General features: G+C 44.0%; 4 protein-coding genes across 8 annotated transcripts in view; 1 reads left to right on the top strand and 3 right to left on the bottom strand.

Annotated features, from left to right (window-relative positions):
* The window catches only part of tulp4a (TUB like protein 4a), a 35969-nt gene extending 25340 nt beyond the window's left edge, over positions 1 to 10629 (bottom strand). For all 4 annotated transcript variants that reach the window (XM_056580643.1, XM_056580645.1, XM_056580644.1 and 1 more), the window contains exons 1-3: positions 10558 to 10629; positions 9039 to 9539; positions 8570 to 8826 (exon numbers count right to left, since the gene is read on the bottom strand). In XM_056580643.1, coding sequence (XP_056436618.1) covers positions 8570 to 8821 — 252 coding nt within the window. In that variant the 5' untranslated portion in view covers positions 8822 to 8826; positions 9039 to 9539; positions 10558 to 10629. The remainder of the gene's footprint in view (positions 1 to 8569; positions 8827 to 9038; positions 9540 to 10557) is intronic.
* A 605-nt stretch (positions 10630 to 11234) lies between these two features.
* mrps10 (mitochondrial ribosomal protein S10) lies at positions 11235 to 14064 on the top strand. 2 transcript variants are annotated; one of them, XM_056581298.1, is made up of 7 exons: positions 11235 to 11318; positions 11536 to 11588; positions 11877 to 11922; positions 12085 to 12224; positions 13198 to 13306; positions 13467 to 13556; positions 13736 to 14063. In XM_056581298.1, exons 1-7 carry the CDS (start codon positions 11247 to 11249, stop codon positions 13832 to 13834), a joined length of 609 nt encoding a protein of 202 aa, XP_056437273.1. In that variant the 5' UTR covers positions 11235 to 11246; the 3' UTR covers positions 13835 to 14063. The 2 variants fall into 2 exon arrangements, with proteins under 2 accessions (XP_056437273.1, XP_056437274.1); XM_056581299.1 differs by lacking the exon at positions 11235 to 11318 and adding an exon at positions 11355 to 11453 and having other exon boundaries at positions 13736 to 14064.
* Positions 14065 to 18650: 4586 nt separating this feature from the next.
* Positions 18651 to 19569, bottom strand: msgn1 (mesogenin 1). Its single transcript, XM_056581862.1, has one exon. The coding sequence runs from the start codon at positions 19359 to 19361 to the stop codon at positions 18906 to 18908; it is 456 nt and encodes a 151-aa protein (XP_056437837.1). The 5' UTR covers positions 19362 to 19569; the 3' UTR covers positions 18651 to 18905.
* A 491-nt stretch (positions 19570 to 20060) lies between these two features.
* On the bottom strand, positions 20061 to 27840 carry LOC130374998 (flap endonuclease GEN homolog 1). The gene is made up of 13 exons (XM_056581981.1): positions 27541 to 27840; positions 27219 to 27432; positions 25696 to 25872; positions 25379 to 25489; positions 25227 to 25300; positions 25042 to 25127; positions 24605 to 24749; positions 23959 to 23995; positions 23790 to 23870; positions 23549 to 23679; positions 23398 to 23459; positions 22446 to 22595; positions 20061 to 21874 (listed from the first exon to the last, which is right to left on the bottom strand). Exons 1-13 carry the CDS (start codon positions 27699 to 27701, stop codon positions 20538 to 20540), a joined length of 2766 nt encoding a protein of 921 aa, XP_056437956.1. The 5' UTR covers positions 27702 to 27840; the 3' UTR covers positions 20061 to 20537.
* Between the last annotated feature and the right edge of the window lie 8 nt (positions 27841 to 27848).

Raw genomic sequence — 27848 nt, 5'->3', positions numbered from 1 at the left:
CGAATGGAGATCGAGGGCGTGTGGCAGCAGACACTAGGGATGCACCGATCCGATATTTGTATCGGTATCGGTACCGATATTGAAGACATTTCTAGATCGGGTATCGGTGACAAATGGGCCGATCCATATTTAGAAAAAAAAAAATATATATATATATATATATTTTTTTTTTTTATTTGCACTAAACTATATAAATTATTATTATTATATTATTTATTTTGTTTTACATTGTATTTTGAATCCGTTTGCACTGACTGAACCAGTCACAATATATATTTATGATTACAATTGTTTTACTGGTGCATAATTATTTAATAAATAAGTAATTCAGTTAATTTACATCTGTTTATTTGTTTGTTTTTTTTTAAATAGGAAATGTTTAAGTCAAGTCTCATGATCCCAGTCTTTTCCCCTCAATGAAACTTACATAGCCATAATTTCGCGCTGTTTTTCTATATCGGTATCGGATCGGTATCGGCCGATACTAAACCTCAGATATCGGTATCGTATCGGAGGTGAAAAAAGCGGATCGGTGCATCCCTATTGAATAAAAGGATTTTGCTTTCTTCTTCAGAATTTAATTCTGAACAACTTTTGCATTGGACCCAAGATAATAGGTGTCCATCTTGATGTTGATATAAGCATTTAAGTCTTTACGCGTTTTAAACCACACCCTTTTCAGAAGTCAATGGCTCCTGGGTGCTTTTTCTTTATTGTACAGACGTCCCTTTATGTCAGATTGAAGACAATGGTCCATAGATGATATGTGCTAAGGATTCTTGTCTCAGTCAAAAAACCTGGGATCCTTGGGTAATTTAGTAACAAAATTCAAGATGGCCGTTAATCTATCCAAAGAGAGTTATAAATTCTTGAGGCAGATTTGTTCACCATGAGGATATGCATGTGTGAACATAGTATCATGACTGTGAGTCAAAGGGGTCACGAGATAAGCTTATTAAAAGTTAGCATTTTTGGACTATTGCTATAGCTCCACCTTTGGGCCATCAAGTGTAATATTTGCTTTCTGTTAATCTTGAGTCAGCTTCTACAGCTGTAAAAAGTTTCACAAAAAGCGTGCGAGCAGTTTAAGCTGTGTATGTCAAACGTGGCGGAATAATAATAACACTAACGATTACAATAGGTAGCCTCGCAATTTGTAATTGGCACCCTAATAATAATAATAACTAGAAAATGCATTTCCTGCAGAAAATGCGGTCAGTTCTGTAGTGCAAAGTGAGGTTGAAAATATTTTTTAATACAGCCACATAGATTAAGACATAAAGAAACGTTAAATGGCTTCAATCAATTGAAGGGATTTGAACAAAAGTTCAAAAGTCTAAATGGAGTAAACAATGTAAACATGCACACCATTTAAGAAAATGTAAATGGTTGGAAACAAATAAAGTAACAGCTAAATGAAAAGCGCCAAGCATTTCTAAAAATGCAGAAATGTAAAAGGAATTGAACTGAAGAATCTGAAAGGTCAAATGTATTGCCCTGTGCGCGCGTGCGTGCGTGTGTGTGTAAGAGAATAGCGAGCCGGTGCGTGATTAAAAGTACACCGATAGAGCGGGAAAAACAGCCCAATCAGGCAACACTGCCTGAACGTCATCCAAAAGTAGCCCAATCTGGGGAGAAAAACGGCCCAATCTGGCAACACTGATGGCAAACAATGATTGAGTTACGATGTCTTAAGAAGTGGGTGTGTCAGAATGGCCAGACGTCTTCAATGAAAACAGCTGAAAAGGAAGCCGGTATGAAACTTAAACTAATAATAAAATAAAAAATAACTAAAATAATACATTTGATTTATAACGCACTTTACATCAAACAAATTATCTCAAAGTGCTCATAAATGATCTAAGTTAGAAGGTGTTTTCTTCTTTGTAAAGGGACCTTGTATGCTTTGCCAAAGGCAGAGCCTTTACAAAGCCATCAAACTAACTCAAAAATCTCAGCAACTGGGTGTTTGACATAGGGGTTGTAATACTCATAAAGGTAGCAGAAAGAATAATGTGCTTGACAACCCTTTATTGTTGAAAATAAATTACATTAGATCAAACAAATTCAAAAATACACATTAAAAAAGGCCATAATGAGACACCTTTAATACCGTCTAATGTATGAGCATTATAGTGGGCGATTTGTGTATGAAATTCTCCACACACCGTAGCGTTGTACACTGTGTGCGTGAATCCTGACCCTCGGACGCGGGTATTAAATAAACCTCTACTCAGACGGAGCTTCACTATCCACACACACCGTGGTGTTACACTTTAAGTGTCTAGTACAAAGCCCAACTTCCGCAGTCCACCACTGCCCAGACAAAGCTCCACACATCCACACAAAGGGCACTGCCGCCGCCGGTACCCCTTGGTCATGACGTCAGGGTGCCCCTAATAGGTAGTCTGCCGACAGTAAAGAACTTCCCCTGCGTTCAGCAGAGTGGACCTAGAGGACACATCGTGTTTTGGGGAGAATGGCAAAAACCTAGAATTTTACCCCCTTTCACTCTGAATTGGGGACCTATTTCGGTGACAGTGATGCAATGGCAAAGATTACCATGTTCACAATTGTAAGACAAATGACCAAGTTCTATTCAGGGTTCAGCGACGAGCAGAGTTCAAAGGCAGATTAACATTTCCATAAGTGTCAAGGTGATGTGTAGGAAGGTGTCTTTTTTTAACTGAAGGAATGAAGCATAAGCAGGCGCCCACATCATAAGAGGGGTTGGGCTGAAGAGAAACCATGGCGGATTTACATCTGCACACAGACAATATGAACATTAAAGGTTGTATCAGCGATTCTAGGCCAAAACATCAACGATCACATTCATCTGATCTTTCCTCACGATCTGCTAGCTGCCCGCCCCATAAGCAGGCCGTCAAAAACCTGTGTCTCTGTAGGCAGCCTATGCTCCGGGATCGCACACAAAAACAAATGGTACTACCAACCATTTAAAACCAAAATAAATAGTATGTCAACCAATCACCGACAAGGGATGGGTGCTATGATAGTTTTTACTAGATGCACGAAACACGGAAGGGAGGGGCGAGCTGGCTTTGTTTGTTTGGGATCTCGTTTCAAATACCAGAAGAAACATCACCCAACATCGCTGATACAACCTTTTAGCTGGGGTCTTAGCTGTCCGCCAAATCCTTTACGCATTGTGGTTTGAAATGTCCCATCCAAAACAGGTGCTTCCATTGACCACCGTGACTCAGATGGATGGGCTTTCAGGCTGGCCTGAGGCCAATACATGAGGCAACACGTCATCAAACCTTCCTCAACACTGTGATGCAGGCCAGCCCTGCCTTGCTCGATCATCTGCATTTTTAATTCCTTTGCCATGTTGCTCACACATCCATTGACGTTTTGAGGACCATTCTCTTTTCCAACACACTTTCTGTCCTGTATGTCTGTGCTATGACTCAGCCTGTTCCCACACACACACACACACACACACACACACACACACACACACACACACACACACACACACACACACACACACACACACACACACACACACACACACACACACACACACACACACACACACACAGTGTGCAAGGCTTGCGCTAAGTGCTGGATTCCCAATAGATCAGTGTTTAAATGTTGGGAGAAACAAACACGCCCTTTTTCTCCGTTCTCCCTAGCAACCAGTCCCTCCCACATTGTGTATCGAAGCCCTTGTCTCGCGTCAACCTAACCGGAACAGATTGTAATAGAGATGTAGAATGTGAAAGATTGTGAGAAAAATAATATCCAAAGTCAAGACATTTTCTCTGATGATTTTAGGAAGATGATATTTATGTTTGATGACTATGGAAAATTTCTGGTTTGTACCGATACCTGCCCACATGTCTAATACGGCAGGTGGATCAATGTTTTGTAAGTGCACGGTCCAAACAGACAACCGCACCGCACAATGCAGACGATGGCTACATCACCAACAAAGACGCCTTCTCCAGCATGCGGTATATTATAGGGGAAATGTCATGGGGATTTTCACATCCAATTAACCGAACACATGAGGAGTATTGGTTTGTTCGCAGCGTTGTTTGAACACATATGCCCTGGTGCCCCTCCCAGGACCGAGAGGTGGAACAATGTGTGGGCCGCATGGCGGTAGGAGCTGGGGAGGGATTAGCTGGTCGGATCAGGTGGGCCCAGTCGGACAGCCGAGTAACACCATGACTATATTAATATAGTCATAAAAATAGATTGCCCATCGCTCCCCGAGCAAAGATCATGTAAAAAAGACACTCTTGAGGTACAAGCACAAAGGGCTTTATGATGATTTAAGACCAAGAAGTTCTGCATGCTTTGTTGACCTTGTTGTTTTGCCCTCAAGGCCCCAACAAGGCCATAGAAACCGAGTTACGTTTGCCCATAAACTGTGCATCCTCCACCAGGGCTGGCCGAAGGGACGATGTTTGTTTGACACACTGCCGTCCTCCATCTGATGCTGACCTCAGCCGCTTTCAGTAGGACGATTTAATGAAACCTGTTGACAGACAGCTGCGGGCCACCATGGCATCAGCCAGAGAGCGGGAGAGCAGAGTACATTTAGATGACTGCTGACATGGCGATCAACATTTTGGGTTTCGCCTTCCAGGGAACAATCTGCAACGTTTACCAGGCAGTATGACACAGATCACAGAGTTCACCCTGTTGGGTTCCTCTGCATTCAACGCCTCCCCGCCCCCCACTCCTTGAGGGTACTGACGGAATATTAAATCGGACAAAAAACTCAATTAGAGAAAATCCAGACCAAAGGTGGCAGAGAGGACAGCACAGCAGTATGGAGCGCCATGGAGATCTGCAGCCAGGACACGGGTTGGTTGGAGAGGTGGGGGTGACAGGTCCTTTTGAGGAAACACTGTGTGGCAAGGAGGCGAGCCCTTAATAAATATCAATATGAGATGATGTGTCCTTATCCAGGGTCACGTTTTTTCACCAAGAGTGCAGCCACCATGACAAATTGTGGACACAGGCGAGTGGACTGGTAGCTGGACTTCCCAATATCTGGATCAGCATTGCAATACACAGGACCGCCAGTTCAGTATGGCACACAATCATTCAAGGGTGTATCAGGCGACACTCTGAATTTAGCACGTATTGGCATTCATGACGGCTGGACAATATCAAATGACGAAAATGCTTTTTGTTGTGAGGATAATCCATATGTAATTAAGAGGGAGGGCAGCAGCTAGGAGCCGGTCCATCAACTACTTCTCTCTCTGTGGATACAGATCGTGAAGTCACACCTGAGCAGAGGGAGAAGCGCCTTGTGTTATGCAACATGGCCAGTCGGCGCGAACGGATCAGCTGGTTAAATCCTTTACTACTGAGCACGCCGGTGGAGCGTGGGAGGGCGGCCTAATGCGAAACGGGGTCATGCCCGCCTGATGCTAGACGGGAGAAGGCTATGAGGTCGGCGCCCGGGAGGTAACAGGGCTGAGTGTATCATGAGTTGAGTTGATCAGCTTGACCAGGCTCTGCACGGCAGACACCTGTAGCCAACAATATAAATGCCGATATTTGGGGTGGGACATATTATCAAAACGGCGATATATCGTCGCCTTTAGTCGTGCGATACGAGAATCGATACACTGGGGCTAAATCTTATTTGTATGACTACAAAGAAAGTGACACAAATGCACCTGGTCCAAACGGAACCTGCCCTCCATTAGCGGGGCTCTACCTGGACAGATGGGCTGTCAGGTCTGCAGCGCCCGGTGAGGTGCTGCATGCAGGTCCAGTTCTCCAGCCGTACCGTGCAGGCGCCTTACTTCTGTCCCACCAGAGATACGATACACTGAATTATTCATCAGGCCGCGCCAGGAAGGCACTTTTTTTAAATGCAAAGGAACGTCACAGAGCGAACAACCTTTAAATAAATTTACAAAAGGTGGTCACCCTTTCACAGACACAGTCACTGACCCTTTAAATGCTACTCCTACAAATGTTTACATCATTTCTAGGGATGAACCAGAATATTCGATTATTTGTTCCCTAGCTAGGTATTTCAATCTCAATGAAGTATTCAGATATTTGTTTTGTTGAAAGGTTAACACAAAGAATATGAACGTTTGTCTGTATAGTTGGGGACTGCGGGTAGCAGGCTAGGTTACATGTCGTCTGAATATCCCAGTGATGAAATATATATAATATATATTGATCGCATTCAGCAGCTATTTCAATGTTCGAACGAGTCCATAAAACACCAAAAAAGCTGTATCTAATCATGATAATGTGTTGGTTGGTTAGTCAACATGAATAGAACAGGTATTGATGTTTATCCATTTATGTCGATCGCCCATATAGCGGCCATGTGATTTATCACCAGGTAAATAGCAGTCCTTCTGTGAAATCTATTCCAAATCACTGACGTGATATGATTGTCTGGCTATTTTGTGTTAGTAATTGAACCATTTTAGAAACCGATAAAAGTAGTTGATAAAACTAGATTGTGCAGCAGTGGTCTCCGCCCGCTATGTTTACAGGCAGTGAAAGATGAGCACTACTGATTCTTTCCTTTCTTTTTTTCTTCGGCAATATTATTTAGGAAACCTAACGAATATCCAAAGCTTTAAATTATTTATTTGGGCCAAACCTAGACCTTTCTTTGGGTGCCGCATCTCAGGGACTGTGTAAGGCAGTAGGGTCTGTCCTAAACAAGGTGCAGAGTGGTTACATCATCCCATCCATGAAACAACAGGGTGAGGAGAGACAAAACAATAAGATGTTAACAGGCCACCTGGGCTCATCACTCTCCATTGGGTAAGTCTCCTAAGACACTACCTACCAGCCTCTGCGGTAACACAAAGCATAGGAGAGACGTACATGCTCCTTGTCACTCTTGATTTTGGCTCATTCCCATACTAAGGGCCACATTAATTCTGGTTGATTATGCAGAATTTCAGATGTCGGTGTTCAATGGTTGCCATCAGTACGTCATTTATATTGTTGTGATGTATAGTAATATCGTCAGCACAAATAAATGTGGTTTTGCCTTGCGAATGAGCAGTTGTTAAGTTTCACCAAAAGAAAAACACACATCCCCACAATAAACGTGACATTTAACACGCGTGTGCTGTGCGTGTTTGTTCTTGAGCAAGAGCCTATAAAGAGAGCCATGGCAGTCAGACACACAAACAATAACATGATTCTGCTGAAGCCTTTAAACTGCTATTTCGTATTTATAGCAGCGAATCTAAAAAGCCTTTCCCCTGGAGAATGCCAGCTTAACGCTCTACTTTCTTACACGCTGCACTGGAGAGAGAAAGAGAGTGATAATAGCACAACCGTGCATTTAGACTTGGCAGCTGAGTAAACTGGCTGAAAGATGTCACAGCCTCACTTCGCAGCTCAAAGATGACGATGGAACTTTGCTAAATTTTCCCTCCCCCGTCGTCAGAGAGACACACACACACACACACACACACACACACACACACACACACACACACACACACACACACACACACACACACACACACACACACACACACACACACACACACACACACACACACACACACACACACAGCTCAAGCTGGATGTGGCGTTACATTAGCAGCTAAACAGGAATGGGTGCTACATTTGTGTGAAAAGATATACCGCCACCGGAGCATTATCGTAATTAAATGCTATAATATGCAATACAAAATAACATGACTGCTCATTATGCTACAATACACATCCTTTGTGTTCCACATTAACACGCCAGGGCTTTTTCCGCAGCTTGTCGGGAAGAATGAACACATCGTGTTAACTGTAATTGTAGAAAATATTTTCCAACGTTTCAGACACTGCCAGAGGACAATCGCTGAGTGTTTGATGTTCCCAAAATAATATATGTTCCTCCACCAGGAACAACCGGCTCAAACACAAAAATAGAAAATGATTGTGACGAGTAATGATGGCCTAAATATTATTTAATAAAGGAACAGATCTGTTTAATAATGATAACGCGTTGCCTATTCCATTACGTTAAAACACCGCACATGCACCTCACCGTACCACCATGCATGGATAAAAAACATCAAGAGTTTAACTCATATTAGATAAAAAACTTATTTTGAAGGTTTGAGGCCATCATTGAGTCATCATGATTACATCCAAGTTTTATAGTAAATATGGGGGCCAGGCATAAACAATGCCCGGACGCCATTGAAGTTGGCAGAGTAGTTCAGTCAGTCACCCACGTCTCTCTCTCCCTCTCCCTCTATGTCTCTCCCTCTCTCTCCCTCTCTCTCCCTCTCTCTAAGAGATGGTGGATATGAGAGCACTCCATTGTTAGCGGTGCTGCCAGTTTGCCCACCTCTAATTGGGCAGGTCGCGGAAACAGGATGCTATAGTAGGGGTCCCAACAACTACCAAATACAATACCACTTCTCTACGGCCACAGAGGAACATTCAAAGACAGAACAGTGAAAGTGGAGCAGAGTGCCAGATGAATTACTTCTTTCTTTACAGAGTCTCAATGATGAAGATTAGTAGCTTTAAAGATAAATGTGAGCATGCACACACACACACACACACACACACCTCGACTAACCTCACTATTGTGTCCTCTGAGGTTGAAGTTGATTCTTTGCGGTGTTGTGCGGTCCCTTCTGCGGTGGCTTGACGTGAACGTGACACCGACTACGCCTCTCCCGTTGCCTGTAGCGAGCCATCCCTCTTCGTAGTAGCGCTTCCTACACACCGGCTTTTCCTTCTCGCTCTTGGGCACCCGTCCCTTCCACGACAGGCAAAGGATATTTGAGTCGCTGCAGAGAACAGGTCCATGCTCGACCGCGGCGAACATTCCTGCTGTATGTGTGAGAGAGCGAGGGGAGGATAAAAGGAGTACCCAGGCCGGTAGCGACTCTCTGAAGTGGTTTGAAATGCTAGGAGTGGCACACCAATGAGGATGAATCGGTGCCGGAGAGACAGCGATGACGGTGCATAGTAAGCCTGCTTTGTTTTTTGTTTTTTTATCTAGTTGTTATGACTTGACATCTAACTCAAGGTGTTCTACTAACCTTGTTGTGGGTTTTTTGCACGTTATGATATAAATAACAGGCCTAGCAGCACTTTACTGCGTTCAGATGATATCATGATGGATCACCAAAAAGAAAGGCACGTAATCAAGTCATGTCGAGGTGTAAAATCCAGGAGTAGTCCATTCAGTTCTGTATCAAACCACTAGGCAGCGGAGTGAAAAAACAAACACCATAGCAGTTGCTCTTCTTGCAATTAAGCCATGACAAACTAATAATGACTGAAAAATCGGTGTGGCGCTCTTATATTTTCGATCTATTCATCCTCAAACTTCCCTATACCTCCACTGAAATGGAGTATGGCGCAATCCAGTCAGTCTTCATCCCTTGGCCTCAGTCCCTTTAGTGTGATAGCTGCTGTGACTGGGAGGAGTAGGGACTCCTTGTATCAGCTGTCAACCCACAAGTCTGCCAGTTCTCCCAGCGACGTCATCACGTCAACGCGCGTCCTTTTCCAATCAGCGTTGGAGTACCCATTAAAGACTGAAGAGAGGCAAGAAAAACAAAGGACACGATGCATTTATTACCCGTTCAATACAATATACAATCATTTAGTGCCCCCCATAATTGGAAATAGAGTATAGATAGATATAAAAAATATTTGATGATAAACGGGTGAGAAACAGTGTCAAACAGACAGATTATTATTATTCATAATAAGCTATGTGGACCGCTTTCATCACAAAGACCCAATGGTGTAGAATGCGAATCATACAAGGGCACACCAGCCCACCAAATCAATTTAAATCAGACCACCAGTCAAACATGGCTCCTACCAAGCAAGCGTTGACAGCTCAAAGTGACTGTAAAGTGTAATTAAACAACATAGCGGGAGCCACTCAAAGCCCCAGCCAGTCGGCGGTGGAGAAATATGGTCAACATAAACACCCATCATCAACATAAGCATTGTAGCCAGAATACAACTAGGTTATCTTTAACAATACACAACAGGCACGACATCACACAACACCTGAAAACGGTTTTTTTTACTATAAGCGTAAGCGTAGGGTTAACCGTTTCAAGAGCCGAAATGTGTGTTAAGAAACGATGGGAGACGGGGTTGCAAATCATGACTGGCAAGGTACAATGTACCAGTGATTGCAGCTAGCTGGCTAACTAGCTGCCATCAGTCCACCATGGATGGCAGCTAGCTGGCTAACTAGCTGGTTGAGTTCGCCAGCTAGCTACCATCCATTGTACATGAATGACAGCTAGCTGGCTAACTAGCTGTCATCAATGTACCATTGATGGCAGCTAGCTGGCTAACTAGCTGGTCGAACCTAAACCTCTCCGGTCGGCTCCGTCTCCCCGGCTGTCTGTGACTGCTAGCTCGCCTCGGCTAAATATGTAGCTTGACTGATGCCTTCATGTCGTTTTAAATACTGTGTGTCTGACAACATGAAACCTGTCAATCAAACGGTATGGCAGTCGCGAGACCAGGTGAAGGAATATGATGAACACTACAATGGAAGAAGCGCCGCGGCGGACGAACCCGTCTTACCTCGTCTGTTTGTGTGTATGTGTCGGTGTGTGTGTGTGTGTGTGTGTGTGTGTGTGTGTGTTGCTCCCTGGCAGGCCCGACTGCCGCGTCACGTGACACACGGAGCATCCCCATAATGTTTGAGCATCTCTGATGACCTTTTTTTTTTTCTAACCTTATTTATTCAGGGAAGGCCATTGAGAGAAGTCTCTCTTTTTCAATGAGGCCCTGATTACAACATGCAAATAAAAACAGAAATACAAATGTACAATAACAAACAGTAGATCAAACAACCAGAATACAATTTCAATACATATCAATGATACAACACAATGGGATAAAAAAAATAATGACCTGAGGTTTATTCATTGCACGAAAAATGTTCGACTAATTTCTATAGCTGTTTATTTTCAGGTGGCTATCTTCTATGTGGGCGTCGGCCTGGCTGTTCATGGGCCTGAGGTGAGTTCTCTATCGCTTTGGCCACACTTTAAAACATGAAGGTGATGCTCGTGTTCAGGGGTTATACTGGGCCAGTCAACAATTGGTCTCATCCAATTTAAGAACTGCAATTCACACATAGAGATATTAGCTCTGTTCGAAATCGTTCCATCTCATAGGTCCCATGAGCTCTACCGGAAGGGGCGTGACTTTGCCACTCTGTTTCTCCTCCGTTCCTAACTCCGCCCCTTGCCCCGCCCTCAACAAACATGGCGGCGCTCGTGAGGTTCACTCGGATCGTTTGTGCAATGGCAAGGATTTCCTCAGGAATTCCACTTTTGGTATACTATTCATATCTCCTTGTTGTTCGTAGTCCCACATTCGTTGTTATAAACACAATTACACTGAACGAATTTGAGATGGTTGTTTAATATATTATCTTTGGCAGCACCGGACACACGGCAGTGTCAATGTTGGTATGGCCAATGTTATCACGGCATAGTTGAGCTGTCATGTTTACCGCAATTGCTGGTTAAACCTTCCTATTTTTGGTTTCAGGGTTTGAGAAGTTTGAACGCCTGTCGTGGTCACAGATCATCACAAACACTACGGTAATAAGTCAGTGTCTCTAATATCAAAGGCATCCCTCCACCATCCCTACACCATAAACAATTATGCCTTTAAACTATTAAATACAATTCATTCAAGTAATATCTGAAATGCATTGAAGTCTTCCTTTCCTTCGGATATTGACGTTCCAACATTGACGTTCAACATTCTAAACTCAGTCTAATAGGTTTAACATTAAAATGTATATTAGGCAAAAATGTATTAACTATCCATGTTTTATGGACACTGGATGGGTACAAGGATATGATGATTCTGTCTTGTTCCTCCAGAGCTTCATTCCACAGGGCCTCCTCTTTGGCCTTGACATCTTCACAGGTGAGTTGTCTTATCTTATACATGTATTGTTGTTTTGCAAAATGATTATTCTAATTGAATAGAAAAATATGCTGCTTCTAATTAAGCGTTCATGAGAAATCAGTTGAGCCAACTCCTTTCAGAAGAGTTGACCTGAAAAGGGGTGTCTTCTTCCTCTTTTAGATCACAGTTACAGACGAGCCTGACACACTGTTCCAGAAGGTTTCAGTGCTGGTCAAGGGCCATGACAGATCCGTCCTGGACAGCTATGAATTCTTTGCCACCATGGCAGCTAAGGAGCTGGGCATTACTCTAGGAAATGTGTAAGTCTCAGTTCCTATTAATTAGTCCATTAGTTTTGTTACTACACTGATCCAAAGAAATAAAGGCAACGCATCATACAGATGTCGTTTAAAGATTTATCTTATCGCTTTCTCTCTTGCATCAGCAGACTCTGTTAAAAAAAATATATATATATAAACAATAATTAATAAGAATAATTTAATAATAAATCTAATTTTAAAGTCTCTCCAAATAGCATATACAGACCCAAATAAAAAAACAATTACTGCATATCACATCCAGGTCCATGTAAAGGCAAGTCAACCAACATTATGTACACGTATTAACACCTAAATGACAATTACCGGGCTTGTGAGCCTTGGTATGTCTTTCCTCTGCAATGGTTCATAACCATAATGGTTATGCCCTTAACTAAACTCTGTTCATGTAACCCGTTACACTCACACCTATTACAAAATTGACCTTAAATAAAGTTCACTTACTTTTTACCAAACATTATTTTAAGGTGATAAATTGTAGATACATTTTGAGCATCTTACACTTTTAACATCTTATTTATATTACATTTGTAATCCTTTTTGAATGGCCTTATAAACTGAAATAACTATGAATGAATGGCAGAAATATATAAGATGAACATCTCAATGAAACATTTCGCTGAGACACAAGTTGATCGACAGCAAATATATGTTTATACAAATACGTTCATACTCAGGTTCAGTTTTATATCATTATCATTTTGGGTCGCAATGACGTTATTGAGGTTGCGAATTTAGAATACTACTTTGAGCTTTGATAACTTGATAGGAATGTTATTATTTGTTACATTTGATCAACTAAATAATCAGTGGAACAAATATCAATAGATTCAATTACAAGGAAAATTAGCAAGCAGTCGCATGATTGGTCTCCAGAGGCCCTGACAATACCTGCATGACATGTGTAAATAACCAATCCTTATCATTGTTTCCCCCCTCCTCCATGGTATCGTAGCTTTGAACCTCCAAAGGACGTTTTGAGGCTTACTCTCCTGAAATCCATTCACATCTTTAAAAAACACAGGGTGCAGTATGAGATGAGGACACACTACCGCTGCCTTGAGGTAAGCAAACAATGCAGCAACTTTTGGCCTTTTTGAAAGGGTTGAATTGGGGTTTAGAATAATCTCCTAATTTTATAGGGGAGTGCTTCCAATGTCATGTCCATGTGGGTTGATCAAATGAGGTATGATTTTGATGATTGTCATTTGCGTTTTCTTGTAGCTGTTCCGTTTAACAGGCTCTACAGCACAGGTGTATCTGGAATACATTCAGAGGAATCTTCCAGAAGGGGTCGCCATGGAGGTTTCCAAGGTATGGTGCTAAAGCGTACCACAGAGATTACATAAAGAGAATATATTCAGAATTCTTACCATTTGAATGTGCCAATAATCTCTAAAGGTCTAAATCTTGTTCTGTGATTATTCTCTGTGTATGGTGTGTTTCACAGCCAATGCCAAGACCTTCTCGTCCATTATTTGATTTTCTGTCAGATTGCAGTGGCGAAGGTCCCGGAGCATATTCTACAACCCATGTGGGAGGAGCCAACCGCTGACAACGCGCCCAGTCCAACCGCTGACCTGAAAGGCTAAACTGACCAATGGACACAGAAAATGTACATTATACAAAGGAGTTGATCATAATTGATTTGAGATAGTCCTCTACAACAGAAAAAAACTTTTTGATGTTATCAAAAAATAAATTTATTGTATTGTTTCAGCCTGTTTCTACTGTGCCTCTTATTTGTTTTAGTTTCTGTGGGAGTCTAATGTATGGCTAATAAATATTGATCATATTCTGTAATCAGATATTGTCTGTTAATGCATTTATATTTTTATATTTGTGGGATTTTTTATATTATTTTGTCCTTTACAAATGAGCTTTAAGCGTTCATAATGCCACATAAAAGTTTCGCAGTAGTTAGTCTTTTGGAATATGAAGTCAGGAAACCAGCCAGAAGTAATTCATTATATTTCTCTGTTGAATAAACGTATAGGACAATGGGCACAGATTACACTCTACCAATCAGATAGATTCGCTTCAAAGGTCATATCAGCGGAGCTATAATATTTCCTGTCATACTAGTAGATTTTTTTTTAATATGGCCTTTATTCCAACATTATTGAGATGTTTCTTTGCTGTGCTTTATGAAGAGCTGCCCTGGCTGCCCTTTCAGAGCTCCACATAAGCTATTTGAGAATGACACTGTTGCACTGATCTGATAAGATAGTACTGATCTGATACACGTCCATCGTCCCAAAATCCTTTTTAGCTCTTTAAACTCAATCATCAATCCACAAGCCCCCTCACAAGTCGAGCCATCCACTGACATCTGCACGACATTTATGAAATGTTTTATTGAAGAAATAAATCACATTAGGCAGTCTTTCACCCCCTCATCACCAGTCACTTCCCTGCATCACTTAGGCGTTAGGCCTTCAGCTCTTTTTGACCATTTCCTACCAGTGTCACTGGAGGAACTGAGGGACATTGTTAGGGTCATGAAGCCCTCAACTTCTCCTAACGATGCTGTCCCCTCCAAAATAATAAAAGACGTCTTTGACTCCATCGGCCCAAGTATTCAGGTCATCCTCAACTCTTGCCTGACCAGGGGTTTTGTTCCAGCAAGTTTTAAGTAGGCGGTTGTCCAGCCACTGCTGGATGCAAAATGTCCAAGAAACTACCGTCCAATCTCTAAATTACCTTTTATTTCAAAAATCCTGGAAAAGGTGGTTTTATCACAACTATTGCCCTTTTTAAACCATGCCGAGATTTTAGAACCCTTCCAATCAGGTTTTAGATCACGTCACAGCACTGAGACAGCCTTGTTGAAAGTAACAAATGACCTGCTCCTCACTCTAGACTCTTGAGAAAATGCCATTTTGATCTTACTAGACCTCAGTGCCGCCTTCGACACTGTCGACCACAACACCCTCTTGTCGCGCCTAGAGCAGTGGGTTGGTATAAGTAGCACAGCTCTTCAATGGTTTTCCTCCTATCTCACCAATAGATCTTTCACAGTGTCTATCGGACAGTTCTCCTCACCCTCTGCCCCAGTGTCCTGTGGGGTTCCCCAGGGGTCCATTTTAGGCCCTGTCCTCTTCTGCCTATACATGCTCCCTCTAGGGAATATAATCAGGAAGCATAACATTGCATTTTACTTTTATGCTGATGACTCGCAATTATATCTCCCTCTCAAATCTGCAGACTCGCTTCCAGACCCTCCTTGACTGCTTTGAGGAGGTAAAAGTTTGGTTGGGTAGTAACTTCCTCCAAATTAATAATGACAAAACGGAAGTCATTATTTTTGGCCCTTCCAAATCCAAAACCCCTCGCACGGCCGACTTAGGTATTCTCTCCCCCTACGTCAAATCCCACTCCAGAAACCTGGGTGTCATCTTTGATTCTAATTTCTGCTTTGACAAGCAAATTGCTGCTGTAATCAAGAGCAGTTTTTACCAGCTCAGAGTCATTGCCAAGATGAAACCCCATTTATCATTTCACAATCTGGAAATAGTAATACTTGCCTTCATCACATCATGGCTGGATTACTGCAACTCCCTTTACCTAGGACTCCCTCAATCACTCCTCTCTCGCCTTCAGTTGGTCCAGAGCTCCGCAGCAAGACTGCTGACTGGATCCAGAAAGCGGGATCATATAACCCCCATCCTAGCATCCCTCCACTGGTTGCCCATCCAGCACAGAATTCATTTTAAAACCGTACTGATGGTTTTTAAAGCCCTAAATGGCCTGGCCCCGCCGTACATCACAGAGCTCATCCACCACCACTCAGCACCCAGGTCCCTTAGATCAGGTAGTTTGGGTCTTCTGCACGTTCCACGCACTAGGCTGAAACAGAGGGGTGACAGGACTTTTGCTGTGGCTGCCCCCCGCCTTTGGAACGAGCTGCCGCCTGCAGTCAGAAACGCTCCTTCCATCACCATTTTAGATCTAGGCTTAATACACACCTTTTCTCCCTGGCCTTTCCTCCCCCTCCCTTTATGATATGTCGTTTATTTTATATATATATATTTTTTTTTTTTTATGTCTATGTATGTGGTATGTGTTCCTATATATGCCTCTTTGCACCATGTACGGCACTTTGGCCAGTGAAAACTGTTTTTAAATGTGCCTTATAAATAAATTGTACTTACTTACTTACTTACTGATAAGCTAGTCCCTCACAAGGAGAGATGAGGAAGGCAAAACTCTTGTTTCTGTTCCTTCACATTCAATATAGACCCGTACTGTATGTTTCTCAATCATCCATCAGAACTTTTAAATGCAACCTCGGCATTGAACAACAATGGTTTCATAATCTTTATAATTCTTTATTCAAAAACGTCCCTTTGTTGGTTTTCAACTTTTTTTCTTATGTCTCCTATAACTTTCATTTTGGTTCCACGGTTTACATCACACAATTAATTTAGTGCACAGCTGGACCTAGTGGTGTACCATGTATATGCAAGTCAGTAAGGCGAGAGGGTCACATGGGAGGCCCAAGGCTCCCCTGGACCACAAGGGAACTACCCATCTGTCAGTTGATAACAGTAAGTCTCATGCGTTCAACCATACCGTCGGAGAAGAGAAAGAACTGCAGAGATATAGGTAGACATAATTATCTAGGAAGAGGTAATAATTATATTAAAGAGCTATCTACATTCACGTTTGGTGATTTGCCATACAAGTGGGTTTTGTGCTATCGATATAAAAGTAATAAACTGAATGTAATCTGCAGCATCTTCCCAAATAAACTGATCAAAGCAAAGGAAGAAAATGTACTGCAAACGCTGAAATGCAAACTGAAGGGCAAATGCGCGTGCATGATGTGTCGAACAGCGCGTGACACACCTCATCATAAAGCCGGCCACTAACCGGCGCCGAAGCGCCGCGGTGCGCATTTCACGCGCGTCAATCGCCGCTCCTATAGCACCAATACGAAGCGGCGCGCTGCAGCACAGTTGTGACCCAAATAATGTGTCGTCACCGCAAATTAAACACTGAATCATCATACCTTTCTCATTAATTTCATCATTATTAACCATTATTTACCCAGGCGAGCAAATTAAGAACAAAATTCTTATTTTGAAGTGCAGCCTGAAAAGAGCTAGAAGCTGTTTAAGGGGAAGTGGGAGGGGAGTGCTAAAAGTGAAAACAAGGTTATATAAATTACACTTAGAAAAATACAATATAATACAATACAATACAATACAATACAATACAATACAATAAAACAGTTAATCAGTAGGGCATGACAAGAAGGCATTTAGCAAGTGCAGGAGTCAACTTTGATTTGTTGCAGATTTTGTTTGAAGACAGCGAGAGAGGTGAAGACCGAAAGTTTAAGGGTGTTTTGTAGGGTGTTCCAGTCAAAGGGTTAAGCGAACCGGAAGGCACTGCGTCCAAAGACGGTGCAGACTTTGGGGATGGAGAGGTTGATGAATGCACTGGACCTTAGGTTGCGTGGTGGGTGGGAGAGGTGCAGAAGGGAAGAGAGGTAGAGAGGTGTAATGCCAAGAATGGTTTGACTGGTTTGGCAGAAAATCGTGTTGAACCAGCCATAAGCGAGCAGCAGCCGCGCCATTGGGAGAATTCCCTACTAAACCAAACGAGACTCGTTATGGTAGGTGAAAACAATACTTTATTAAATAATGCAATTGTGATGTAGAAAAAGAAAACATAAACTAAGACAGCATAAGAAGCAATCGATATATTGATGTAGATAAAGATTCTCAATCCATTTAAATTAGGCTACATCAAAATCTGAATGAATTTGAATGAACGATGACTCCGAAAAAATATCCAAACTTCGCATCAAGAGGATGTGTGAAGTGAGGGGAAAGTCTGAGGATATCTGGTCGAAAGGTGGAGAACGGAACTAGGCTATAACATAAATAGTGTCAGACTATGACAATTAAGAGATAGAGAGCATTGCGAAGGGATTTTTAGAAAGAGAGAATTTGAACGCATCATTTTTATTTTCATTTAACCTTTTCATATGGGGTGCTGTTTGTAAACTTTTGCTGCTCGAAAACGTGCTTCATTTGTTCCATATTGAACCCGAGCTTTGCTTAATTTCCCCCAGATGTAGCAAATAAACACCCTTCCATACAGCAAGATTACAGGGGTTACATTACATATTCAAATAAACGTTATTGATCAACATGTAGAGGTAGATCGATAAAAGTAGGCCTTCATCCTTTAGGGGTATAGGCCTATGTTTGTAACGTTATGTGTTAAACGTTGTAAACAAGTTTGGAGATTGATTGCTGCTGACTCAACAATCAACTTGAACACGTTCTACTGAATTTATTAAAAAGGAATCGGCCTGTTGTCGAATCAAAATTGAATGACACCAAGTCACACAGGCCCAATACATTTTAAAAGATTTCATTTTTAATTGTTTTCTTCACTTCACAAAGTATCTTCGGTACAATCATCTGTTCTACCCTAAAGTGGCTTTCAGCGCCCAATTTAAAACAAATGGGTAAATTCATTAGCCTAATAAGGACAAATTACATAATTTAATTACTGCACACTAAAATATGTACAATGGGAACATATTATAAAACACAAATTTTAAATTATTATCACGTTGCAATATCTAAAGAGAAAAATAAAAACTATTTGAACAGGGTAATGCGTAACACATGTGTCCAGCAGTTACGCATGGTTCAGAAGGTCTTCCAGTTGGTTGATGTATTCAATGGTGTATTTTAGGGTCTGTATTTTGGTCAAAGGCTGTCCGCTCTTGCTGTAGTCAGGTGGAAGGTAGTCCCGGAGTTCGTGCAGAGCCTCTGCGAGGCTCCTCATCCGCATCTTCTCCCTCTCACTGGCCTTCATGCGTCTTTTGGTCGACATCTTGTGTTTGGTCTGCCGTTGCGTCGCGCATGGATCCTTGCTCCGACTTGTGAAGCTGAACGACAGGTCCTGGTAGCCCTGATGTCCGCTGGAGGTCGAGGACACCTCGGGAGAGGAGCATATGGAGTCGAAGGAGGACCCAAGCGAGTTGGACTCCAGTGAGTCCTGTTGATCTCCAAACGCGCTCTCTTCTTTCTTCCAGTCCCATTCTGCCAGCATTTTGGCCGAAACGGCTTCCATGTCGTTCAAACAGTCCATATCCGAAAGGTCCTGAACTACTGGATTCTGTGGAGCCGCAGTCGACCTCAGACCAAAAAATAGTCGATCCTCAGAGTGCTGCTGGCTGTATATACTGAAGAGGATCTCCGCGGGTTTATGAGCTCGCAGGTTAGGCACCGAGTTCAAAGAAACTCAAGTGCTAAAACAAGAACCTCTCTCGTTGTCACCTGGGTGTGAATAAGGCCAAATAGACGGATAATGTGTAATAGAAAGACAAATAATTAGATTTCCCTTTGAGGGAAAAAGCCTGCCCTAGTTGGCGTGAGGACAATTCTCAGTGTGATGTGATGGTCTAATGAAGGAACCAAATGACTGTTACCCCTGGAGTTTAACACCTCTCCGACAAGTGCGACCTGCGTGTGTCTGCAGTCTAGAAGACACAGTGAAATTAAAAAAGGTATTCAATCATTTGATGAATTGACAGACACCTTCCAAACCAAAACTATAATCCCTTTGTGCTTTGAATTTTTATAATACCATCAAAAATAAAATAAATCGATCTGAGTTTTTTGGGGGGGCGGGGGGCGGCGATGCAGTGGGGAATGGGATGTTATTACGCACCAGAGACGCAGGATGCAGCTGTCACCGGGTTCCCACTAGACACACTAACCTGCCAGACCTTTCATGTCTCCATAGGTGTGCAACGCATCACTAATGATCAAGGAGCTCCGACGCTTGTAAAACCCCAGAATTCAGAGCAAACTGACGGCTGACGGGTCGTTGGCTGCCGCACCTCCATTGTCAGATAATGATAAACAGCAGGTTTCCTACCCACTAGCCTCGTCAAATAAACACACACCACCGAAATAATGTTTGTAACTCATGCGAGTTTTAAGATTTTCAATGTTTACACTCGTAACATTACGTGACCCTTTTAGTGTGTGAAAATGTCCCGAAAAATGTATTACCATGAGGTGCGCATGGCTTTAATACAATCAAGATTATCATACATTTTTCTTTTACAACCTTTCGACTGATTATAAAAAAGCTTAAAACAGTATAAAGAGGGATAGTTATACTGTGAACTGATACAACTTTTTTAAATAACACAACATAATACCACAGTAAAATATAACTAAGTGAGTAAAAGATATGCAAGGACATGATTCACATCGACATTGAAGTTATTCTGGGACATAGATAACACAATGGCCTTCACATGAGATATTTGAGCCTGAGCCTCTCGGTGAGGGGCAGTGGGCTCTCACCCCCGGAAAGCGAGTCGTCGCTGTCCAGAATCGTCACAGGGGAGGACGGGGCACATGCGATGAACACATCCTGGCCCGGACTGGTCTCTGGAAGGCCGTCAATAAAGCACTCATCTGGAGAGGCTTCGGGTCGCTGGACGGCCTGCGACGTGGAGCCTGAGGAAGACCAGCCAGAGGACATGTCTCTCTTTGGAGCTGCAGGCGCCTTAGAAGCAGGCTTGAGCTTTGTATGTCTGAGTGACTTGGACTTGGCCCTCCTCTCGGCTCCCGCGGGTCGGTTCTCGGCGTCACTTTCCTCGCTGGAGGAACATGCGGCAGTGCACACGCTCCTCTTGGCGCCCTGAGGAGGTGGCTTCCTGTCTCCGTTACCCAGGGTGACCGGGTCAAAGTGACGCTGGCGGGGAATGATGGAGGCCGAAGATAAGGCTGCTGTGACCGAGTCTGAATGAGTCCGAGGCGCTCTGCTCCCGGCGTATATGCCCTTGCTGCGACCTTGTGCTGAGGCCAATGCACATAGTTGCGAAACGTGACGGTCCCGAGATGCCTTACTTGTGCTACTTTGACTACATTTACTTGTTTTATTTCCGTCCAGCACGTAATGCTTATCTGACAGCTGGGTGCTAGGGGCAGCTTTACCAGGGGCCGCACCATGTGGGCCCTGGGACTGGTGATCGAGATGCTTTGTCAACGGGTCTTCAGTGGTCTTCGTCTGGCCTGTTACGGCCATGTTTCGCATGAGGAGCCTCTCCCTCAGGGGTCTTTCCATGTAGCCCACCTCCTGAGCGGGCCTGGGACCCGCTGGCCCGGGTCCGGGCGCCACACCCCCAGTGGGGAGGCTCTCCTCCACCCCGCCGCCGGCCTCTGGAGCCCCCCAGGGCTCTGCCGTCGAGGCGCTTGGGCCGGGGCTGGCCCGCGGGGAGGACGTGAAGGAGCCGTCCCAGTCGATGTCACTCAGGTGCAGTAGGTCCACGATGGCGGAGACGGAGGGCGAGGCCGCGGCGGCCGGGCGTGTGGCGAAGGACGAGGCTGATTCCACGCAGTGAGGAGGGCAGCGGTCCTCTCCGAGTTGAGGGTGCTTGGGTTGTTGGGATTGGGGCGCCGGCAGGTCAACACCAAAGGTTTCTGGGCTGTGTTCAGGTGCAGTCGGCGGAGGCGGAGGTGCAGACTGTTCACACGCGTCCGGTTCCGATCCCGCTGAGTTCTGCAGGTTCAGGTGGGCCAGCAGGACTGTGAGCCCATCGCACACGTCGGTGGGCTTCTCCTTCTTACTCTTTACTTTCTTCTCTAAAGAAACAAAGACAAATATTTGTTGATGTAACATGACATGGTGAATAATACCAGGGTGAAATGAATCTACAATGGCTCAATTTATTCTTTAGTTAGTAGTGCAGGTTTAAGGGATTATTATAAGGGATTTTCAAACATATTAGGGAATACTATGAGCTCTACAGCCGCTAAGTAAAAGGGCCATATGAGTAGCCTGGCCAGAACTGTGAGACAGACACCTCTGGTGCATCAAAAGACTTCGGTGTGAAGCAGACTAGCTGCCAAACTTAGCATTTACAGGTGTCAAAGAGCTGCTTTTTGCAAGCTACCACAACACGTTAGGTTCCTTTGATGTGGACACTTTAGAGGAAGGCTCTCAGGGAAGTCTTTGGTCAGATAGCATGGAGGGTCTATGTATGTCTTGGGGATGGGACTTCTTAAAAAGAATAACATTTGCATAGCAACAATGTTATTCATGTTGTGGTTTATCCGACATGGTTAATAAATGCCTCTATATTATTTATTTTTTATTCATGTTGAAATATCCCAAAGATCCTCCCATAATAGTAAGGATCAGGGGGGCTCTTACTCTTGGTCTTGTCCTCCTCTGCCAGGGCCTTGTCTGCCTGGTAGCGCTCCACCACATCTGGGTAGGCCCGGGAGAAGAGAGCCTCCTCTTCCACTGTCCTCACCTCGCCCTGGCCCTCCAAGGGATTGTCCTCGGGAAACGCATAGTGCTCTGTTGTGGGCAGAGGGACAGACACCAACAAATATGTTATCAGAGCTGCTAATTCCCCCGCAGGAGACAGAAGAACACTTTAGAGGAATGTTGCCAGGTTTTATTTTTCTGTTAAAAGGCAGCAGGCGACGGCATAGTCTGCCCCCACCATCACACACACACACACACACACACACACACACACACACACACACACACACACACACACACACACACACACACACACACACACACACACACACACACACACACACACACACACACACACACACACACACACACACACATTCTTAACTTTAGAGAGGAGATAACACGGAGCAAATTCAACATATTTTTTGCATAAGCCGTCTAGGTGTTCTATTTCTGCATTACGACAGGTGGGGTTTCACAGGCCTGTCGTGTTGCATGTCCTTGTTCATGACAGTTTTCCAAGGCTCAGGAGGAAACAGGTTTAGCACCTAGCGGGTGTTGTGGCTGATTTGACACCTCTAAGGTCCTCCCTGAACACCAACTCATAACCAGCGACAGAAAAGACCCCAAAGCCCTCCCAAATCTGCAGTCACCCCAACGACCCCTTTCCCTCCAGCTTGGGTGGGCTAACCTGTAGAGACATGATGTCCTTTCCCTGGAGATCGTTAGAGGATTTACTTTTCAATGATTGATGTCTGAATTGAAGAGCAACAGATGCTAAACGGTGGACATTATAGATGACATCTCGACAGATGTCAAAGCAGAAATTTGTGGTGTGGTTTATGAAAGATAATCTTCACAATGAAGTGATGACTAACAAGAACACACAGACCCGGTGTGCTCCAGACGATTTCCAAACAGGCCACTCCATTCCTCACTCTTGGTTTCAATATTCTGTCACAAACAAAAACAGAGATCAAGAATTATGCAGCAAGTGTTGGACCGATCTAAAAATGTTCCCCAAATTATTTTATAATACATACCGAAGGGGTTTGATTTGTGAAGACGCCTCTTTCCGGAATATTCTGTTCATGAGGTCAGTGTAGGTCATCAGGACCAGCACCTTCTCACTGGTGTAGTGCTTCGGCCACTCCATCTTCAGAAGGGCAAATTTCTAAAAATAAATAGAGACACATTTGTCCTCCTGTGGATCCACTATGAACGATCCCCCACCTGCTCCTTTGCACCGAATATATTTCATAAAAGACTTGAATAAAAACTTACCTGCATTGGCAACATATTCGGCTTCCCCCACCTAAACTTTGGCACAGGCTTATCCTTGGAGATGAGAAATTCCTCTATGATCTGCAACGGTGAACATTGTTGAATATACTTCAAACCTGAAATATGCATTGATTCCAACGGGACAAGATAGAAACTTAATTCACATTACCTCTGTAAAGGGGAAATGTTCACTTGCCAGTGTTTTCCTGAAATTATAAAATAATAAGACAGAAGTATTGGGCATCTTTATCAAACCATGTACACTTTTCACACAATAGACTCAATTATGGGCTTGCCCTTTTGCATGTGCAGAGGCATGGGTAGAAGACTACAGAAGTGAAAATAAGTCTACTACCCGGGTCCTAGCGGGAGCTTGAACATCAGAATGAATCTCAGGATTTTCTGTTGGCGATACTCCACCATTTTGTGATGCCTCGGGAGAGTCGTAGCAATGTAAAATCCTAATTAAAACGTAAATATAACGTAACATGGGCTAATCAAAACTTTTGCCATGTCTCGCTTGTTAAAAGCACAACAATGTCTCCCCATAATGACAAATACTTTCACTATCAATTACTAAACAATGACCAAAAAAACATTACTATCAATGGCATTCCTTTGCCCCTATACTTCTAAAATGTTGTCATTGAGATGTGACGTCACGATGCACAAGCCCTATAAAACCCGAAAAGAATGAAGTCTCTCTATGTTCTATGATGAGACCTCTGTGAAAAGTATCGATACATAGCATAGCATACATTAACCCAATAGCTCTGTCATAACAGGTGAGTCTGCTTTATCGGAGAGGGACTTGCTTTCTGATGCCAGCCTCGAAGGAGTTTGCCTGTTGTGTTGTTCTGTGCCAGTCACACGGGCACTGGTAGTCGTAGTCCTGTGGCTGGCAGAACTGCCGGCTGTGGCACAGCAGGCAGCCCCGTTGCTCATGGGCCTTGGCGGAGCCTGAGGAGGGAGGAGAAACATGGACCATTTAGAATAAAACACTCATTATTATAAGTGAAAGGTAATGGATGAATACCGGTCAGCACGATATATATAATTAATAATTATAATAATATTATTTATATTGTACATATTTTAGAAATAGATTACTGGTGAATCTCTTCTATCATTCTTCTTGGGCTTGGTTGTGACAGCATTAACTCCTGGTAACCAACCCCCTGACCCCTCCCACATCCCATTCCTTCCCTCCAATATCAGAACCTATAGGGGCAGGGCTATACCCATTACCCACCAGGGTGGAGACATAATTTGCAATGGGCAACCTTCTTTGTAGCCCCCACTGGTACGCAGGGACCCTCCTCCTGCCATTGGCGAAACCTGAAGGGGTAATTTAAGACGCAAATTGTAAAATTAAAAAAAATCTGGATTGGGTTGGTTTCTTTGGTAACTTTTACTTCAAGGTATATGTATAATCACCTTTGTAGAAGTGTTTGTCCTTTCAATTTCTGAATAAGCTTCAAAACGTGTTCTTTACCAACTCCGTGTATGCCCTTAAAAAATAGCAATACAAGTTAAAATACAAGAATTCATTTATATCTGGTTGTTTATCTAGTTAATCAGTTCCATACCTTAGGAATGTAGTCACAGCCTAGAAGGATGGCCAGACCCACCAGATCCTCTCTGGACAGATGCAGTTCAGATTGTACTCGAGATGTGCGGTAGCAGTCTACCAGCGGGTCCTTGAATAAACACAAAAGGTTCTTTAATTGTCATATGCAGGAGATAAGTGTAACTACTAAGATATACAAACGTTTCCTTGCTGCTGATAATTACTGTAAGGAGCAACACCAGTGTTTTTCCTATAATACCTCCTATGTTATAAGGGTATGCCCTCAGGAAAATGTATTTTTTACAGGAACATGAACCCTTATATTCATTAGCTTGCCTTAGTTGTCGTGCTGAAATTCCTGTAAACAGTTTTGGCTCCATACAAGAAGGCGTCTCCATCGTTGGTGATACAGCCGTCTACCAGGCCCTGGGAGTCCAGGTAGGCACACATGGCCTCAGCCTCCCCGGCTGCAGTCACCCACGGAACACCCAGACAGTCCAGCATGTCTGCACACTGCACACAGGGTGACAGACAGGAGACAGGGTGGCAGACAGGAGACAGGGTGGCAGACAGGAGACAGGGTGGCAGACAGGAGACAGGGTGGCAGACAGGAGACAGGGTGGCAGACAGGAGACAGGGTCGCAGACAGGAGACAGGGTGGCAGACAGGAGACAGGGTGGCAGACAGGAGATAGGGTGGCAGACAGAAGACAGGATGACAGACAGAAGACAGGGTGGTAGACAGGAGACAGGGGGCAGACATGTGCGGCAAAACAGTGACTTTACTGTAATTATAGGGTTAGGCTTATATACATTTATATATATATATAAATTATATTACATATAATATATATTATATGTCAGTTTCGTTCTCAGTGGGTGCTGGTCTCCGCCAGGGCTGCGCCTTGTCACCAATCCTGTTTGTGATATACATGGACAGGATGTCGAGGCGTAGTCGTGGTGGGGAGGGGTTGCAGTTCGGTGGTCTGAGGATCTCGTCACTGCTTTTTGCAGATGATGTGGTCCTCATGGGATCATCGGCCTGTGACCTTCAGCACTCACTGGATCGGCTGGCAGCCGAGTGTGAAGCGGCTGGGATGAGGATCAGCACAGCTAAATCTGAGGCCATGACTCTTAGCAGGAAACCGATGGATTGCTTACTCCGGGTAGGAAATGAGTCCTTAGCCCAAGTGAAGGAGTTCAAGTACCTCGGGGTCTTGTTCGCGAGTGAGGGTACTATGGAGCGTGAGATTGGCCGGAGAATCGGAGCAGCGGGGGCGGTATTGCGTTCGCTTTACCGCACCGTTGTAACGAAAAGAGAGCTGAGCCGCAAGGCAAAGCTCTCGATCTACCGGTCGATCTTCGTTCCTATCCTCACCTATGGTCATAAGGGCTGGGTGATGACCGAAAGGACGAGATCGCGGGTACAAGCGGCCGAGATGAGTTTTCTCAGAAGGGTGGCTGGCGTCTCCCTTAGGGATAGGGTGAGAAGCTCAGCCATCCGTGAGGAACTCGGATTAGAGCCGCTGCTCCTTTACTTAGAAAGGAGTCAGCTGAGGTGGTTCGGGCATCTGGTAAGGATGCCCACTGGGCGCCTTCCTTGGGAGGTGTTTCAGGCACGTCCAGTGGGGAGGAGACCTCGGGGAAGACCCAGGACTAGGTGGAGAGATTATATCTCAACACTGGCTTGGGAACGCCTCGGGATCCCCCCGTCAGAGCTGGTCAATGTGGCCCCCGAAAGGGAAGTCTGGGGCCCCCTGCTTGAGCTGCTCCCCCCGCGACCCGACCCCGGATAAGCGGACGAAAATGAGATGAGAGATGATGCATCCACTTGTCCATCCTAACGATCAGTGCACTCACCTCTCGGAGCACGGCCATAAAGCGCCCTCTACCGGTGCTTTTTATTGTTGTTGTGTTTTTTGTTGATTTTGAAGGAGCCTTTTTGACCCCTCCGAAGCGGCTCTCGGTCCTCTTGCTCATTGTTTCTGCCTTCAGCTTCGGGGCTTCACCTTCCATGACGAAGACCAACTTGATCCCCATCAGTGTGAGGGACAACACTCTAAAAAATAAATTCCTGAACACATACGAATTGTTAATAGTATTATACGAACATTGTTAGGTGCCAGATATTTTTGTACAATGAAGGTTTACAAGTAAACAGTCTGGTATCAGCAGGTATCACCTTAGATGAGGCTTGGTGACTCTCCCCATCATAGCCTGGACGTGCTGCGCCTCGCAGACCCACAGGCTGAGGTCCACGGCTAAAGTCTGTCCAGTTAAGCTGTATAACGGCACGGATTCTCTAATCGGCCCAATTGTAGACCACAGATCCTGCACACCCATTACAATGTGAGTATTTTTGCATCCAATTTAAACGACAAAACGCGTTGGCCTTTCACATCCAAATTCGGTCTGTTTTTCAAAGTGTCGCGCCTAAATCACGCGTCATCTTACGGCGCCCGGTTACAGTCGTTGCTATGGATACGGCGT

Source organism: Gadus chalcogrammus, chromosome 21 (genome assembly GCF_026213295.1).
Source record: "Gadus chalcogrammus isolate NIFS_2021 chromosome 21, NIFS_Gcha_1.0, whole genome shotgun sequence".
Classification (NCBI taxonomy): Eukaryota; Metazoa; Chordata; class Actinopteri; order Gadiformes; family Gadidae; genus Gadus; species Gadus chalcogrammus.
The sequence above is the reverse complement of the archived record's forward strand: the minus strand, read 5'-3'. Positions and strand labels throughout refer to the sequence as shown.

Coding starts and splice junctions, on each gene's coding strand:
- mrps10 (XM_056581298.1), top strand. CDS start 11,247: ATGGCGGCGCTCGTGAGGTTCACTCGGATCGTTTGTGCAATGGCAAGG. Junction 11,319..11,535: donor CCTCAGGAATTCCACTTTTG/GTATACTATTCA, acceptor TTTTGGTTTCAG/GGTTTGAGAAGTTTGAACGC. Junction 13,307..13,466: donor CACACTACCGCTGCCTTGAG/GTAAGCAAACAA, acceptor GTTTTCTTGTAG/CTGTTCCGTTTAACAGGCTC.
- LOC130374998 (XM_056581981.1), bottom strand. CDS start 27,701: ATGGGTGTGCAGGATCTGTGGTCTACAATTGGGCCGATTAGAGAATCC. Junction 25,490..25,695: donor ATTTCAGCACGACAACTAAG/GCAAGCTAATGA, acceptor TGTTTATTCAAG/GACCCGCTGGTAGACTGCTA. Junction 23,996..24,604: donor TTCGAGGCTGGCATCAGAAA/GCAAGTCCCTCT, acceptor TTATAATTTCAG/GAAAACACTGGCAAGTGAAC.
- msgn1 (XM_056581862.1), bottom strand. CDS start 19,361: ATGGACTGTTTGAACGACATGGAAGCCGTTTCGGCCAAAATGCTGGCA.